The following is an 18,338-nucleotide window of genomic DNA, read 5'->3' on the forward strand; positions in this document are numbered from 1 at the left end:
CCTCAGCATGTTGTTGGACTGTGGGGAAAACCTCACAATGACACAAGGAGAATATGCAAACCCCACACACGGAGCCATAAACCCTGCTCCCAGAGGTGTGGGGCAACAGTGCTAACCACTGTGCCACCCCCATTATCTATAGCATTCAGAACTAAATGCAATTATTAGTGAGCACTTAACTCAATTGCCCATCATGAGACGCTATGGCAGTCTCATCCAAGAGTTGAATTAGGAACAAAATATCGTCATAGTCTCAATTTATCACAACTTTCCTACATATCCAAAGGAAATTATATTTCATCTACAGGTAATTGACGTTTTCTTTAAAACAAAGAACACTGACAGACTATTAAAACATTTGAAAAGTCACCCAAGTGATGATACGCGTTCTAGGAATTCCACAAAAATTCTATTTTTTTGTTGTTTTACTTTCAAAGGCAAAATTTTGTGAGTTTCGTAGCAGCTTTTGGCCTCCCAGATTTTCATAATCAAAGAAGAACTAAAATAAATGAATGCTGCCTTGTTGGGGCATATTTGTCAACTTGTGTGGATCCGTGATGTAGGTCAGGACAGGTAAAACACAGCTGGACACAAATTTACAAAGTTAGAAATAACTTAACAGAAATAAACATTTCATAAGTAAATCTTCAGAATCATACTGAATTATCAAAATGCATGTTTATGTATGTTATTAAAAAGCTGAAAGAGACCTGCAAATTTAAACAAAATCAAATAAAATGTAAATGACTGTTTCATTTCTAAATCAAGCACAGTGCAAAGCATTTGGATTTTATACATTTTTGCATTTATTCATATTTAAGCCATTATTGGAATCATAGAGGAAATGACAGAAAAATGCATCGTGGGCCAAGGAAATCAATACAAACCACGGATATAGAAGCACCTGGATTTGTGCACACTCCACTGAACAAACATAATCATGCTCCTCCTCTTGCCATAGTTTTATTAGCTAGCAGATGATCCATGGCTTCGTGGATGGCACCCTACTCGACCGGCAATTAAAACCCGGGTGGATTCCGCGATGTGTTTGTGCTCTGATCCACGTTCCCTGCCTTTGGTCACGTGTGTGTTGGGATTAGCTGGGGAAGTGGAGACATCTGACTGTCGTCAGAGTGGCAGTGTTTCTACAGTAGCTTTGTTTAGATCATGGTCCAGGATCAATGAGGAAAGTATTGGTTACTGAATTGGCTTTTTTAAAATTTACAAGAACAGTCCAGCATTCTGTCAAATGACCTTTCATAAACTTGGCATTTTTTCACTGTTAGGTACCAGTCCTGAGCTCCAATCACCCAATATCTCTGCTGTGTCAGGCAAACTATCCAAGAACAGTGAGAGTAACCTGTGATGAAATCAAATCCCCTACCAATGGGAGCTATGCTTTGAATTAGACCCCAGTGCATCATGTTGATCTCATTTCTCCCTGGGAAGATTGCAGTGTATTATCAGACACTGCAGACTTCTATTAAGTACCCCTATACAAAGTCAAAAGTAAGTAACCACACGCATTTGCTTAGATGTCCATTGCTGTATCATGGCAGTGACAGGCTGTTGGTGTCGAGTGTAAATTTATGTGCGCGGCAAGAAAACTTTTAACTGCTATTAACCTAAATATATTGCACCACTTGTTTTATTCACTCATGCTTTTATCCCAAGCATGTCTTACTCTACTTCACTGAATACAGTTACGCAGCATTTAAAATGCTGAACTCAAACATGTGAGACAAAATTTACCGAACAACAGTACATCACTACTCAATATAGTACCTAATTCAACCAAGCTAGATTCAGGCAAGATAAAAACATCAACTGAACAGAGGATGTTGAGGAGCACAAAGACAGATAGGCAGTGATCTTGCTTCTGCAGATAACCAGGCCACACCCATTTAAAGGGGAAGGCCACACCTTCCAATAGCAGGAGGCTGCAATCACTAAGAGAGGCAAGCCGTACCATCCCAAGACTGAGACACCACCCCTTTTAATTGAGGAAGGCTACACCCTCTTAGAGACTATTGTGGAATGTGGCACTGTGAAATTATTTTTCTAGAAAAATAAAGAACAGCATTTAAATCTAATACATCTTAAAACTACATATGAAAGGAAGAAATAATGAAGTCTAAAAGACAAACTATACATTGCATTAGCCATTCTGCAAAATCTCCAGCAAACAGTGTAAGGAGTGTCCTTCGCTGCTTATGTCCTACTCGAATTTGTGCGAACATATGTGGTTACACATTAATACTGTAAACAAGTTAATTATATTTTCTATGCAATTTTACCCCTGTGTCTTAAAAAGATAGCTACATCATGAAATGCAGACCTTAGATTGACTCATGTTACGCAGGCTGCAGTAACATCATTATGAGGCGATGTTGCTAAAATGAGTAAATTAGCCCTACTTTTAATTTGGTCATTTCTCAATGCAGTTAAAGGTTTGTCAGTTATATATAGGTCTGGATATCTTCCTTAAGGGTTCTGTAACAGCTTCCTAATATATTTTCCACCTATTTTCATTTAGCTACAGGCAATATTCTTGGTCCCTATCTGTTTAGATTATCGCTACAATCTCTAAAAATAAGACACGTTTGTTTGTAAATGCCGTGGGTAGCTCCTGGTACGTCAAAATAGCCTCACACCCTAAAAACCTCATGCCCTTCATTTTACTGTATTTCAGGGTTCACTGGTGCAAACATAGCAAAAGGCAACTATGATGTGTCAATCACAGTACAAGAGAACGCACAGCACTATGTCATGTTCGGTTTCCACAGTTACTCATGGTGAAAGTGATTGTTATCGTCGGGGAATGCGGCAACATCAGCGTAAAATCCGCGTCTACTCCTCTCACGGGGCTTCAGCCAGCGGAGGCAGAAAGGAAGCATATGTATAGCAGTGACACACACATATATGCACAAACAGGCACATTACTACCACTATAACAAGGCACAAGTACAGAGCATAAAGCAAAATGAGGCGGGAAAAAACAAAAATTTATCGATGGAACATCTACACCGAGCTCGCTGCTCGCCAGTCCACGTCGTCATGGCAACGCTCATCTACACACACAAACACACTACACCGTAATCAGGTGGGGGGTGGGTTGGCATTGGTCATACATATAGTGGTTGGGACACCATGGTTCATTACACACACTGACTCTGAGGGAGGTCTGCGGCGGCCCAGTCGTTGTTTCTCTAAAGACACACGAAGAAGAAAACAACAACAACAAACAACAGTGTTATAATCCAACCAGGAGGGAAGAGGAGTGATGAGAATGATGGATGCCGTTCGGAACTGCAAGGCAGGGGGCGGGCGGGGGGGGGGGGGGGGGGGTTACGCAAAGTGACACAAATCTCTAGAATACAAAAAAGTGCTCTGCTCTCCCATGGTAAGTATGTGGTTTACCATGTACTCCCATGCATGCTGCATTTTTCTACCTACGCATGGGCTCAGGTTAGTAAGGCTCATCAGCCCCCATGCATGTGCGACATCGCATTTTCTGCCTATGCATGGGGTCAGGCTTGCATCATCATCTGCTGCGATGCATGTGCGGAATCACATTCGCTGCCTGCGCATGGTGTCAGGTGGCAGTCGTCTGCACATGAGGCTGTAATTCCTACACCTGACGTTTTAGTAGCCTCTCCCATGCTCGTGTGAGGTGGCAATTCCCTGCCCGTGCATGTGTACCCGATGTGGAGGGAATCTTCCATGTGTGAGGTTGCGTTCTCTACCTGATGCATGTTGTCAGGTCAGCGTCGTCCGCTCCCATGCATGCGTGAGATCGCACTCTCTACGTACACATGTGGCCTGGTTAGCGCCGTCTGCTCCCATGCATGTGTGAGTCCGCATTCTCTACCTACGCATGTGGTTGGGTTAGCCTGATGGGCGACCATGCTCTGTAAGAGGCAGATGGGGTGAGGTCATCGCCATGCTGCATCATCACCATGCTGTCGCTCTGCCAGTCACAGCCCCCTGGGCCTCCAGTGCCTTTTCTCTTTTTCATTCCTTTCAATCAGCTGCTCTTTGACCCCAGTTAGCGCACGGCCACGCAGTCAAAGAGGAGCCATTTCCACCAAAGGGAAGAAAGGGAAAAATGTCTTTGCACATCCCATGAAAAAAGACACAATGCAGGTTTGATACAAAATTTATTTCATGCGTAACTTTTTTTTATAGAACTTCTGTTATTTATTTACTAATTTTGCATAACAGTGCATGCATTCGCTTTGCTCATAGTATTAAATTGCATACAATGCTCTTGCGTTTTTTTTCGGCTTTTATATATTTTTCACTTGTCTGAAGCCAGAAAGAACGGTAAAAACGCTTTCGTTCTCCCCCTGACATTTTTTTAAAATATATATATATATATATATATATATATATGTATTGTTTCCTGTCTTCTTCTAAAAATAATACTGTTAAAAGTACATATTGGACGTGTGATATGAACAGGGTCTCATTAAAGTGAAGAGTTCCTCTGGGATCTACACATAAATAATTACAAACACTGACAAGGAAAGAACGCAAACGGGATTCGCCGTGTTGCCCAGCTGGTGTGTCATGCTGCCTTTTGGGTAACACGCATGCACTGTAGTGTAAGTCGACCTGTGTTTCGAACACCACGCGACAAACGGTCTTCCCTCTTTTTTTTGTCATCCGCGCATTCCGTGGAGAAGGAGCGAAAGGTCGTGTCAGCGTGATCAGAGCTGCCTCGTCGAAATAACTTCGCCTAATGAAAAGACGATTCGCCTGAAAAGTTGGCTGTCAAAGTAAAGCTGTACACTGTACCTTCATGTGTTCTGGCTACATTAAATGTCTGTAAAAGTAAGATCTTAAAGGATAAGGAATTCGAAAGGAAAATATATTTTCTTACATATACATTACAATTACAGTTCTTGTCTTTTATATTATTTACCATGCAGCTCATGCTAAACAATCAAGAGTTCTGTAGTCTTATTTATCCTATTATAATATAGGTATTATTGTTGATTTTGTTAGCAGTTGCTATTGACCTTTTGCTTATTTTACTTGTATGAATTTTTTTCGCCATTTTTTTCTCTGCCATCCTCTTCAGGAAAAGTATGTTACCATCCTCTTTCTGTATTAGTCCGCATCTGAAAATCACTGTGCTCCTCAGTTCTTCATCTTCCCTCGTTGGAGAAAAAAAGAAACGTATCGATGGCGTGTCTTTCAGTGAGAGGTGCGTGGTGCGTCACGTGATTCGCTCCCATGCTCCTCGGTCCCTCTGCCCGCTCAGAGTCCGCTAGTGTCCCCACGTCATAGTGGAATCATGAGACCCGCGCAGCGGATTCTAGACAACAGGGGGCCCCGGTCAGGTTACTGTGAGAGCCTCAGCTTGCCTGTATGTAATGAGGAGGGTCTCCTCCTTACAGGGATCTGTGGTAAAAAATACAGGGTGATGCTCAGCTTCAGCCAGCCATCGAAAGGGGTCGTTTTGTTCAAGACAGCAAGACAAGTGGAAGGGGTTAAAAAACAGAGTAGCAAACACTTCTTTAAAAAAAAAAATATAAGGAACGATAAAAAAATCCAAAAAAATAGAGCAGAAAGAGAGGACAGGTGACATAAAGAGAGAGATTCCGAGAGAATGAGACATAGAGGGCAGGGCACTGGTGTAAAGAATGAGAGGTTGCAGTGCATTCTGGGAGCCACTCACCCGATCACCTGCAAGCCCAAGCCCAGTGCCACACAGACGGGCACACCACGCACAGGTAGGGAAGTCACAGAAAGGACAGGTACAGCAAGAGACTCAGCTCCAGAAATATATGAGGTAAAACTGGGAACCAGTAAGAGCAGAACTAGATAGAGGAAGCAGTGGAAAAATTAATAGCGTTAAGAGACTGCAGTTTCTGCTTTTGGTGGTCCGTTTGAGTGCCTGAGTGTATGTCTGAGGTTTCGCAGATTGGAAAGGAAAAGCACAAGATTCTGAAGTACAGATGTATATAAGAATAAGGTGTATAAGAAACAGAAGGAACTAATAAAGAAAGTAAACCAAAGGAGAACTTTCACAAAGGAAGACTGAAAGTTTACATCCAAAATGAAGATATAAATAAGATGACAGTCCACTCTTTCATCTGAAAAGTCAAGCTTGTGGCTTGGTTTTGTCTGAATTATCTGGTTTGTTCAGACAGCACCTAATATACACAATATGTTAATAGCTCGATTTAGGTAACTGTGTAAAGCCTGTGACAGTGTGTGAGACCTCCATGATCCAGAGCAAAGGGAAGCGTTTCTTCCACTCTGTCCCTCTTCCATCTACTGTAGACGCTCTGTGTTTGTTGTTCTTAAATGGGGATTTCGGGATGACCATAAACAAACATATATATCCATAGATAAGGGGGCAAGGGAGGAAACCAAGACTCCACAGAGATGAAAACAGACAGCTGGACTAGACGCCGTGCGGGGAAGGCGGATGAGGGTGGTCCTGGGCCAGAGTGGCCCTTCTGCGCCGTCGATCCACGACATTTTGGCAGAGCAATGGGGAACACAACCGGCTGAGTAGACAGACCACGCTGCAGGACAGGGCTGAGGACACACCGGAAACAATGTGTGTTTGCGCTTCATGCCTGCCATGCTCTTACGGCCCTGAGACTTCGGGTAACCTTGAGGTACGGGAGGGTGGGTGGGTGGGCGGGGGAGCGCTGAGCTAGCAGAAAGGGCGTATTGTATAGACCACGGCCTCGCTTTCGCGCTACAGATTACGCACTGACAGACATTGTAGCCAATTCAAAACCATGGTCCTTCATGCGGTGTCAGTCTGACATCCATTCAGCATGCAAAGGGGGTCGCAGGGGGCAGGGGGGTGGTGGAGAGGGGACAACACTGGTATCGAAAGTCACCCGTCACAAATCCAGCTGCCAACTACTCATTTTTTAATAGTAAATTTATAATGATGGAAAAGACCACCTGGGTGTGCAAAAGGGGCACTGACAGGGCAAAGCCAGTGTGTGCCCACCCACTGCGATTCCAATGCCCCCTACCTGCAGTAGTTGTCATGCAGTGTTGGGCCCATAATCAATTCAAAAGCATGCAGTAACAGAAAAAATACTGTCACACAAAAATACATACATCTTTCCATAGACACAATAAAATATGTACATAAATATATGTATACAGGGGAAAAAAACAGCGTGTCACATTTCATTTGAGCAATATTTGTTTTGTTACAAGTATAGACCTTTGACCTCTTGACAGTAAATGTTATTTTTTCAGTTTCTGGTTTGGTGAGAGTCTAATTAATTCATTGTCATTGTGAACTTTAAATGATACATGGACAGGACACATAGCTAAGGCATTTGGTTTTGAAAAAACTGGATTGTTCAGTCAGCCAAGAGTATGTGTTTGATCAGGACAATGCGTCATGAGTGACAAAAAAATAAAAAGTGTGCAGGTCCCTGAGAGCAATTGGGCAGCCAGACTGAAGTGGGATGTGCAACAAAAACATACTCCAAAGGTCTAGAACCCTGTAGCATATAATGCAATGTTTAGAGTACAAGGACCGATGATCCTTTCTGATGCGCGCTGTTCTGGGATCGAGTCCTGCACTGAAATAAGGACAGAACAGCACAGCTGGGTGAGTGCGGCTGCTTCTTGTTAATTAGTGGACTTACTGAAACCCTAAGTAAACTCCAAAAGGTCACAGAGGAGCCATCCTGGAGAAAGGACCTCACTGATTCATGAAAACTTCACAGTGAGCAGGAGGTCATAGTCAAATAAATACAGGTCCTTCTGAGCAGTGAATAGAATTAATTGCTGGCAGTGATGTGGCTGTGAGAGTGTGAATCCTCCAGCTGTGCGTGCAAACCTCAATCATTAATACTACCTTCCTACTGTGCTCAAGTCTGAGATGGGAGGGGCTTCAGCGTTGGGGGGAGGAGTGTCACTGTAGTGTGGGAGGGGCTTCAGCGTTGGTGGGAAGAGTGTCATTGTAGTATGGGAGGAGTGCCAGCGCTAGTGAGAAGAGTGTTACTGTAGTGTGGGAGGGGCTTCAGCGCTGGTGGGAAGAGTGTCATTGTAGTATGGGAGGAGTGCCAGCGCTAGTGAGAAGAGTGTTACTGTAGTGTGGGAGGGGCTTCAGCGCTGGTGGCTAAAGTGTCATTGTATTGTGGGAGGGGCTTCAATGCTGGTAGATAGAGTGTCACTGTAGTGTGGGAGAGGCTACAGCACTGGTGGACAGTGTCACTATAGTGGGGGAGGGGCTTCAGCACAGGTGAAGAGTGTTACTGTAATGTGGGAGGGGCTTCAGAGCTTGTGAACAGAGTGTTACCATAATGTGGGAGGGACTTCAGCACTGGTGAACAGAATGTTACCATAGTATAAGATTCGTTTCAGTGCTGGTCATTATAGTGTCACTCTAGTGTTAGTGGGGCTTCAGTGCTTATAGCCAGAGTGTTACTGTATTGTGGGAGGGGCTTCAGTGCTTATGGCCAGAGTGTTACTGTATTGTGGGAGGGGCTTCAGTGGTGGTGAACAGAGTGTTACTGTATTGTGGGAGGGGCTTCAGCAGTGGTAGTTAAAGTGCCACTGTATTGTAGGTGGGGCTTCTTGACTGTAGAGCGTCATAGTAGAGTGGGCACTGGTAGTTAGATTTTCATTGTGTGGTGGGAGGGGCTTCAGTGCCGGTGGCTGGAGTCTTACTCTGGTGTGTGAGGGGCTTCAATGTTTAAGCCTGGCACAGCTGTCCTCCTGGCAATGCACCCACCCTGGCTGCAGCAGAGGGTACACCTGGGGGGGCGGGGGGTCCCTCTCCCAGGGACCGCCCCAAGGAGGGACAGGCTGTGAGGCACAGCACAGCGAGGGTATGGGGATGGTAGGAAAAAGAAACAAACAAACAGAAAAGGGAGAACAAGAAAAACAAACGAACAACAAAGAAAAAGCGAGGATTACGATCAGTCCAGAGCTGGAATCCATAAGTATCTGTCGTGATGGAAAACAGAAGGATTCTACTGGGACCTGGATAATTGCCTCTCATAGGATGGAAGGAAAGATTAGAAAAAGACTGAAGACGTGAGACGGAAAAGTGATCATGCTTGTAAAAATGTAACTGTATGATCTGCTTTCCTTGTAGGCTGTTTAAATGCATAAACAAATGAGCAAATTAGACTTAAATGAGGCAGACTGTGAGATCTCCGTGAGCGCTTGTCTTTCAACCTAAAGTCGAGTGGGATAGCATGAGTAGGAGGCTGACAGGGAAGAGGAGGTAGGAAGGGCAATGCAGAGGGGTCCCGGTGGAGGGGGTCATAGCAGACTGAACATCCAACCAGAATGCAGAGCTGTGCAGGGTAGACAGCCTAGCTTGGGGTGCCCTGTGACAGCACATCCAACCAGAATGCAGAGCTGTGCAGGGTAGACAGCCTAGCTTGGGGTGCCCTGTGACAGCACATCCAACCAGAATGCAGAGCTGTGCAGGGTAGACAGCCTAGCTTGGGGTGCCCTGTGACAGCACATCCAACCAGATTGCTGACTGTGTGAGTGTGGGTGGCTGGTGATGGGGCCAGAATGGTCACCCTGTGGCTGGGCACTGTGGGGGTTGAGTGAGAGTGACACACAGTTTTGTAAGCTTGTATAATTGGAAGGAGTCACTTAAAATGTGTAGGGTACAGGAGCAAGCGATCGTCACATATTCCAACCCATTATTACAGTGGCTTTTAGCGGTTTACTGTTTCTGCTCAGGTTCATGTCCTGTAAAAGAGGAAGATTTGTGTTTTTGCTGTATTTTGGCTTTTATACTTACCCTTCCTTACTCTTCCTCCTGTGTGGCTGGGCCGTTCGGTCGTGGACACCAAGAAACAGGGTGGCTCATTCCTCTCACCCGGGCTAAAGACCTGGCCATCCTCGGGGGATATGGCCTGGTCTATATGAGGACAGTCTTCATTTGCCAGCGCCGCCTTAGCTGCTTCCCCATTCAATTTTGGATCTTAAAAACACACAGATACAAGTGAGACAAAGCGAACTCTGCAGAGAGAGCATTTTATCATTTGTTTGTGAAATTAACAAAAAAAAAATTACGAGCACCACCTGCTGGCTTGGAGGAAATGCACATTTTACAGAATGAGGAAAAACAGCAGCAGCGGATTCCCTTGCATCACCTGTCAAAATCTTTTTCAAAAGCACAGCTTTCGATTATTCATACATGTTCAGTCAGAACTGACCAAAATGTTATTTTCCCTCCAGATTCATGCTAATTTAAAATTACACAATTTTTTTCTTAATCAATTTTACAACACCCGATAAAAGTTTCAAAATATAAACTTACAGCGTAAATTACTGCAAAAACACCATCTCTCTAGAAATGTTTGATTGGACAAACATAACTATATTAACATTTATCAAGGAAGTAACACCGGTACAAAGACTAATATTTTTAACCTATTTGTGTGTCCCAAAACCACTTTAACGAAACATATAACAAATAAATAAACCCCATCCTTATCAATTTAAATATAAAAATTCTGTTATATATTTCTATTCAATATCAAAAAAGTGAACTGATTGCTTCTGTCTAAAATATAACTCAGAAGATAATAGTAACAAGGACAAGTTTTTCTTTTCTGTGGAAATTTAATATATCCATTTACCGGTACCCATTTTCCATCATGCAGGGTCACAGTGAGCAGTAAGCACGAGGCAGGGACACTCCACGCGGGATGACAACCCATCACAGAGCACTCACGCATCCAATAACTCAGCAACATAAATCTGCCTAAATATGTCTTTCGGCCGTGGGAGGAAATGTATATGAACACAGGAAGAGCATGCAAGGAGCCAGGTAGGGAACAAATATGCAATCGTGGAGGTGTGAAGCCACAGTGCTACCCACTGAGTCACCATGCCGAAAATAAGTACATTTTAGTTAAATACATCTGGAAAAATAAAAACTCGCAAAATATTACAAATACCCTTCCCCTCACAAATCTGACTTCCTGAGCTTTGTAAGCTCATTACGCTATAATCACTACGCAGGTTTAAAATATCTGCAAAGATATATTGTATCACACTTCACATTCAGGTAATAATAATAATTTTCATGAGCTCCATAGCTTTCAAGCAGGCCAGCACTCAGAATTTATGCAGAGTGCTGCTTCTATACTTTCATTCATCACATTTACAGGCACTCCTTGAGCAGCACTCGTTTCGCACTTAACACAGTTGAAAAAAATCAGGGACTTACAGGGTTCAACAGCTCAATCACGCTAAATTAAATGGGGGTTCACTGGGAACAAACTGAAAATAGCCTGCAGTATGAGGAAACCAGAATTTGCCAAGCTCAGGTATAAATGTTCAGGTTCTTTCATCTGAGTAAGCTTCCTCTGAGGCCAGTAAGCCTCACATCATAGCCAGACGGAATTAATGAAAATAATTACAGTGGTACCTCGGTTCTCGAACTCACTAGAACTCGAATTTCTTGAAAGTCGAACAAACCAGTTTGACCTAGAATTCGATCTGAATATCAGAAGTCGAACCGTGAACGCTGACCTAATATAAATTGTACGCGCCAGGAAATGAGTCATACTACAATGCAATTCTTACTTGAATGCCTTCTTCACAGACTGGACGATTAACCAAATAAAGCAGCGCAACATTACAGTAACTAACAATAAATAAACCACTAACTTACGTGTACTATTAGAGCATTTATGTCATTTATTTAAACTTTATTTTACCAGGTAAATTAACTGAAAACCAGTTCTCACTGCTTTACGTGATATTCGGGAGAAATAGCAGATTACGCATCAGAATTGCCAGGGATACAAACGTTATGCGTGTAACTAAACTCTTCAGCCAATAAGGGCAAAGGTGTGTCGTCACGGAGGCGGTTCAAGTTTGTGCAGCCGGGTGAGAGGTCGCAATGCATCTAACCATAATGCATTGCGTCAGGATCAGAATGCATTGCTTTAAGCCAGCGCTGTAAGCAAGTCGAACGCACCCAATGACCGGACTGGGGAAACAAACTGAAACGCGAACTTAATACAGAGGACTAATGACAACAACCAGAAACAGTTGATCACATGGGGATCCCACACGAGGTTAACAAGGGGGCGTGGCACACGGAAGGAGCGGATGATCGGAGCAGGACAGGAGTAATGTTGGGATAAGATCTTTATCGTTTTGGAAGCCATTAAGAAAAAATGCTCTTCTTGTCTTATCCTGTTCATTTTGTGTTTAAATGCTAAAAAAAAAAACAAAAAAACATATTTAGGTGTAATTTTGGGGGGCTGGGAACCAATTAATTGGTTTTCCATTATTTTTTGTGGGAAAAATTCGATCAGAACTCAAACTTTTTAGGATTCGATCCGGAGTCCGGAACAGATTAAGTTCGAGAACCGAGGTACCACTGTATATCATTTTAGATTGCAGCCATCACTATTGCTTACACCAAGACTTTCCCCAGCATTGGAATTTTTGCTTAATTAAAGAGTTTTATATTCTTCTGTTCAGTAACTGATTCACCATAGTAACTGAATAGCTGGATTTTGATTGAATGGAGCTAATCCAGTCTACCCTGGGAACCATTTCTCAGCATATGGGACCGAGCCATTTTAAACACTCAGAATCCAAACTGTAAATCATACAGAACAATTGCAGATTGCTGACTGCCTCAGAGAATCACACTGTATAAGGTGCTGTCAAGATAAATACACTGAATAGGCTCCAAGACTCTCTTTATGCATGTGTGTGTTTGTGTGGGTTAGTGCTGATGCTGAATTGATTCAGCTACAACAAGATTACAGAACCTCAAATTTAAAGATTATGTCTATTGTTCCAACAAATCTTAAATATGTAAAATAAGTGTCCTTGCATCGCATGCATACAAGAGAACAGTAGTTACATGTAGCTTCTGACATTTAAATCAGCAAAAAAACATTGTTAAAATGTACAGAATCTGACATTTCATTTCCTTTAAATTCTTAATGTTTCTGTAGGTAACTTCTTTCTACTGATTTTTATATTGTGCCATCCATCCATCTATCCATCCGTCCATCCATCTGTCCATCCATACTATTTATTCAGTACAGGCTATGCTGTACTAATTAAATATAAATGAAGCTTCTGTTCATTCAGGTTATCTGTTTGTGGATAATAAAGATGGCATTTTAATCTTATACGGTCTCATCACCAGAACATTTCAGGTTCTTGCTTGGAGCTCCTCCTAGGTGGACCATCTTTAGGCACTACAGAGAGAATCTCATTATTAGGGTCATATGATGCTGCTTGAGTACAGGCAACCGGTACAAGGGATTAACTACCACCCTGCAACTGAGAGCACAATGGAGAGCTTTGGAAATGTTATAATACATTATTGGCACATGGTGTTATGTCACATATCTGAGACCTGTCAAAAACTCCTGCAAAATGCATGCATGTCTCCCATATGGGCTTTCTGCACAGTTTCCAAAGTCTCAAATCTGCCGTCTGTATAATTTCACGCGCCTCGTCCCAGTAGCTGACCCAGCTGCCTCGGCTCCTTGGCCTCTCGCCAGGCAGGCTGGCTGGCATCACAGTTGCAGGTACTGTACTCACTACATCTACCCTGCATCTTTGCAATGGTGAAAAATAAGTCACAGAAGCTCACAGTCTAGCACCCCAAGCAATGCGCTCACAGTCCTGAGATCAGCCCTATTAGTCTTGTCTGTGCTTCAGACACAAATGCTAATGGAGTAGTATCCAGGGAGTAGAAGTGCAGACAGTTGCGTAACCATGCCACAGCCACAAAGTTGCTGGAGTCAGAGTAGCACAGAAAGGTAGCCTAATGGAACAGAGTCTGTTTGTGGGTTTCCTTTGCGGTTTACTGTCTGTCTCAGCTGTGGCCTGTGACGGTCTGGCCATGGAGTCTGAGCTTTCACAGCCTGGCTGGTCCTTGCGTGCGAAACCGATGAGGCGGAGCACAGCTCGGCCCCTCGAACACCGAAAGGGAGCGACTGCACTGCCTCGCCAGCATTACACATGCCCTCCCTGCTGGACGCGCCACGATCCCTGCTGCCAACAACACGGTGTCCCGCCGCTGCCACAGACACGCTTTCGTTTTCCTCGGTCACTACTTCTTAAAGGAGAATTTCACACAAGAATTGCAAAGTCAACAGGTGATGACCTGCATATGGCAACAAAAATTAGTCTCTACACCTTGAGCGAGAGCCCTGCAGGCGCGAGGTGACTGTGGCACGATTCTGTTTCGATATTTACTGCATATTTAGTGGGAATAAAAGGTATTAGCTTTGAAATTTAGCAGTAAGTGTTCAAATTTCACAGGCTAATACTGTAATAAAATCTTGATTGTCTCTTTAAACTGATTTGTTAAAAAGCAGCATCTCAGACTTTTAATATTTACATTAAAAGAGAGGGACTTTACAGTACCTGCTTCCACTTTTGATTTTCAGTTTGTAGAAAAAAACAAGGATACCACGCTATAGATTTTGATCATCCCATTTGAATGATATTCATTCACGGTTAAATGCTCCAAGGGTGCTGAATAAATGGCCTGACCCCACCCTCACTATTAATTGTAAATATGTGTGAGTGCATTGGCACCTTTCTGCCACCACCAAGAACCAAGCCGTACCATGAAGAGATGGTTTTCTATTGAAAATTATGCGAGTCGTACCCGCGCTGACATGGCGCTGCTTACTAGCGGGGCTGAAAGCGCGACTAAACCGAGCTGGTTGCATTACCACCATCTGATTGGTTGTGAAATGCACAGAGATACCGGTGTTCTGCATCAATAAGCATGGATTATCTGAAGGGGGAAAAGGGTATATTCTGTATATTATTCATTATTAGAGGTATCACACATCGTGATATATTGATGCATTCCCGATAACCTGGAACATGAAAATTTCCAACCACCTACTGAAAATAGCACTATAGAAAGCTGAACTGAATGGATCTGCAATATAAATTTACGCAAGCAAATGCTAATTGCACAACATAACACAGAGAATCTCACAGACAATTCGAGCGGGAACTAGCACTTAATCATAATAGCAGTAAATCATGATGTACACCATGTGAACAGTAAAGAAGCGTCTCTTCGGTTTTACGTCAATGTGACTCTCCAAACCTGGCAACGCATTTACCGAGCCGACCCTTCTGCAGTGGAAAACCGAAGTGAGCTGGAACCGCGCTGGAACCGCGCTGTAACTAGTCTCTCTTCGCGGTATGGTTTGACTGTGCCTCAGACCCGGTATGCCGATGTAAAAGTGCCATAAGAAGAGCAAGATGGGATACGTGAAAAAATGGACAATGCACCTGTACTTAGACTTGTGAAAATAGCAAATAAAGCATAATGAATCAGGGAGATTTCATTTGACCCCCCAGATCCTCATTCCCTGTCTGCATGCATTGGTATGTTAGCCCCCTACATCCCATCTTATGAGTCGCTCTTCTCCTATCCTCCCAAACATCTTAAAACAGGAAACCTGTAATAAAATCTGTATGATAGGGTTGTGTTTGCTCTCTCTGCTGAAATCACCCAGCATTACCTGTGCTTTGTTGATCAAAATAAGCACTGATGCTTCAGGCCCTATTAAGGCATCCAGATAAACACTTGCCTGACAACTGTTGTATGTTTGTTGTGGCCCTGATTTGTTGTCCTGTCTCAGAACATGCTAAGGAATTTCAACCTGCAGTACAAAGAATCCATTTCCTTTAACACAGACTCCAATTCCTCATTCTTCTCAAACCATTGATCTGTGTCTCTCACAACCCAGCAGACCCAAACAGAAAAAAAAACTGCAACAGAAATGGCAGTAATATCTACAAGGGCAAAAGAGTAGAATGACCAGTTCTTGACTGAGGTGGCAGGAAATAGCAATTAAATAGAGCTGACAGAACTGAGAGTGATTTTAGCAGCTAATGAATGAATGTGCTACTGCATTTATCCATTAAGCACTGAGAAGAAGTCACATGTTGGAGGAGTTAGGGGCATCAGGAGTGAAAAGAGGAGGTTCAGGGCTAGATGGAGGAGATATGGACAAAAACCAAAGGGGAAGAGGCTGGGAGAGTGTGTGAAAGTGGTAGGACGAATGATACATGAGGCTTAAGTACAGGTAGGAGTTTAGAGACCTAGTGAGAAAAAACTGACGTTAAAGGGTGATGGAAGTTTTGTGACGGTTGTCTTTGGAGTATAATGGCATGTTAGAAGGGAACCTTCTGTGATGTTCAGATTAGCAGTAAGATGGAAATTAAGGGAGAACAAATGGAGGGTGGGTTGTCTTTCTATATTCCTGTATTTTGATCATGCCTCCGAGAAGGTTCCTACCTGCTCTGTTCCTTTCTATAATCTCTTCTTGTGCCAGGGGACAGGTGTCACTCTGAGTGCTGTGATGGGGTGAATTTACACCTGACTTACAGAAGTTAGGCGAGCCGAGCTGCGGCGGTCTGGGAATATGCTTGTTCTTTTTCTTTGGTAACTTCTGCTTAGCCATTGCCAAGGAGTAGTACATTCCGAAGTTGTTGACGATGACGGGAACAGGCATGGCGATGGTCAACACCCCAGCCAGGGCACACAGGGCCCCCACCAGCATGCCAGACCACGTCTGGGGGTACATATCACCATACCCCAGGGTGGTCATGGTCACCACGGCCCACCAAAACCCAATTGGAATGTTCTTGAAGTGCGTATGTTCACTGGCCCTTGGGTCGTTGGGCTTGGCACCAATGCGCTCAGCGTAGTAGATCATGGTGGCAAAGATCAGCACTCCTAGAGCCAGGAAGATGATGAGCAGCAGGAACTCGTTGGTACTGGCCCGCAGCGTGTGGCCCAGGACCCGAAGACCCACGAAATGGCGGGTCAGCTTGAAGATTCGCAGGATCCGCACGAAGCGGACCACCCTCAGGAAGCCCAATACATCCTTGGCTGCTTTGGAAGACAGACCACTCAGCCCCACCTCTAGGTAGAAAGGCAGAATCGCCACAAAGTCGATAATATTGAGGCTGTTCCGGACAAACTCCAGCTTGTCTGGACAGAAGGTGATGCGGATGAGGAACTCGAATGTGAACCACACTACGCACACGCCCTCGATGTAGGTGAGGTAGACCACAGTCTCGGTCTCCTGGTACACGTGCTCCGTCGTGATGTTGTCCACCTTCACCCATTCCGTGCGATTGGTGATGGGGTTGAAGGCCTCGTGCGTCTCCAGGCAGAACGTGGTGATGGACACCAGGATGAAGAACAGCGACGCAAACGCCACCCACTGGGAGACAGAGAAAGAGAAAGGGACAGAGTGAGCAGGGGAAGTGCAAACCAACATGGCTTATCCTTTGAGCTCCTCAATTTCTACAAAATATGGGTCAGAGGTTTCACCCCCAGGGTGCTGTATGAAACCCAAGGAACTGCATTTTCACTCTGTACATGCTAGTGCTGAGCAAACAGGCTGTCCGAACTGGCAAGGCGTGTGGCACACTGTGGACGAGGCCACTCAGCCTGCTGTGGTCTTCCTGTCTCTTTCAGTCTGGCCTCGGCGACTGCGACTTTGCAACTCCGGCCTAGAAAGCGCCCGCCGACTGCGAGACGCATCACACGGCGCTCGGCACGGTCTCCCATTAATCAGCCTGATTACAGAGCCCCCGAGAAGGTAACGCAAGACAAGCGTGCCGGGAGTGTAAGTCAGCTTACCAGCGGCAGAATGCAGAACAAGAGCCCCTTTAAGAAGCAGCTGATCACAATACTTTGGCATCAGTAACACTCTGCATTGGAAATCAATCCACATCTCCTGACACTTGAAATAAGACCATCGTCTAACAGTGCACCAGGCGACTATTTATGAAGAAAAGCTAATTTTATATATCCTTTTTATATCATGTACAAGGGACTATAAATACATTTCCTAATGAATATACTCCAGCATTTTGGAGGGACACATAATTAATAAAAACAACAAAAGTTCCAAATGAACATCCTGGGTACAAATGAATCCCCACTTCACTAAAGCAGTCGCATTTGCTGAGACTTCCTACTAAATTCCATCTGTTCAGCTTTAAACGGAAGTTTGCTGCACTGCTTCTTCTTCCCAGGAGATTGTGTTACGCTGGGGAATCGTGTGATCAAGATGGAATTCAGCCATCATACAGTCTTTTTAAGTCTGCTTTTTCCAAGAGCTGCCAACTAAAAGGCAAGATGCTCTGGTTATGGCTCCTGCGTGAACGACAGAGGAGGGAAATTAAGTCACGGCTGTGCTGAACTGTTGTAATTGCTACTGAATTAGTCTAGAATTAAGCACAATGTGGTTGTCTTTATCTGTTATTTGTTGGGTGTGCAGAGACTGGCTGACAGATGCATTTTTAGGCACAGTGTTTAACTACAGCATGTCAGG

The 18,338-nt window shown here is 44.0% G+C and overlaps 1 protein-coding gene across 4 annotated transcripts in view; it reads right to left on the reverse strand.

Moving 5' to 3' along the window:
• Positions 1–782: 782 nt before the first annotated feature.
• kcnc1a (potassium voltage-gated channel, Shaw-related subfamily, member 1a) overlaps positions 783–18,338 on the reverse strand; it is a 36,664-nt gene continuing 19,108 nt past the window's right edge. Inside the window, exons 2-5 of one of the 4 annotated variants that reach the window (XM_023793887.2) lie at positions 16,286–17,219; positions 9,764–9,946; positions 8,668–8,805; positions 3,083–3,209 (exon numbers count right to left, since the gene is read on the reverse strand). In XM_023793887.2, the coding sequence (XP_023649655.1) occupies positions 8,693–8,805; positions 9,764–9,946; positions 16,286–17,219 (1,230 nt within the window). In that variant the 3' untranslated portion in view covers positions 3,083–3,209; positions 8,668–8,692. Of the gene's footprint in view, positions 5,410–6,663; positions 8,806–9,763; positions 9,947–16,285; positions 17,220–18,338 lie in introns of those variants that run through there. The other 3 variants (XM_023793888.2, XM_023793889.2, XM_023793890.2) reach the window with 3 other exon arrangements.

The sequence above is a fragment of the Paramormyrops kingsleyae genome, chromosome 11 (genome assembly GCF_048594095.1).
Source record: "Paramormyrops kingsleyae isolate MSU_618 chromosome 11, PKINGS_0.4, whole genome shotgun sequence".
NCBI classification, from domain to species: Eukaryota; Metazoa; Chordata; class Actinopteri; order Osteoglossiformes; family Mormyridae; genus Paramormyrops; species Paramormyrops kingsleyae.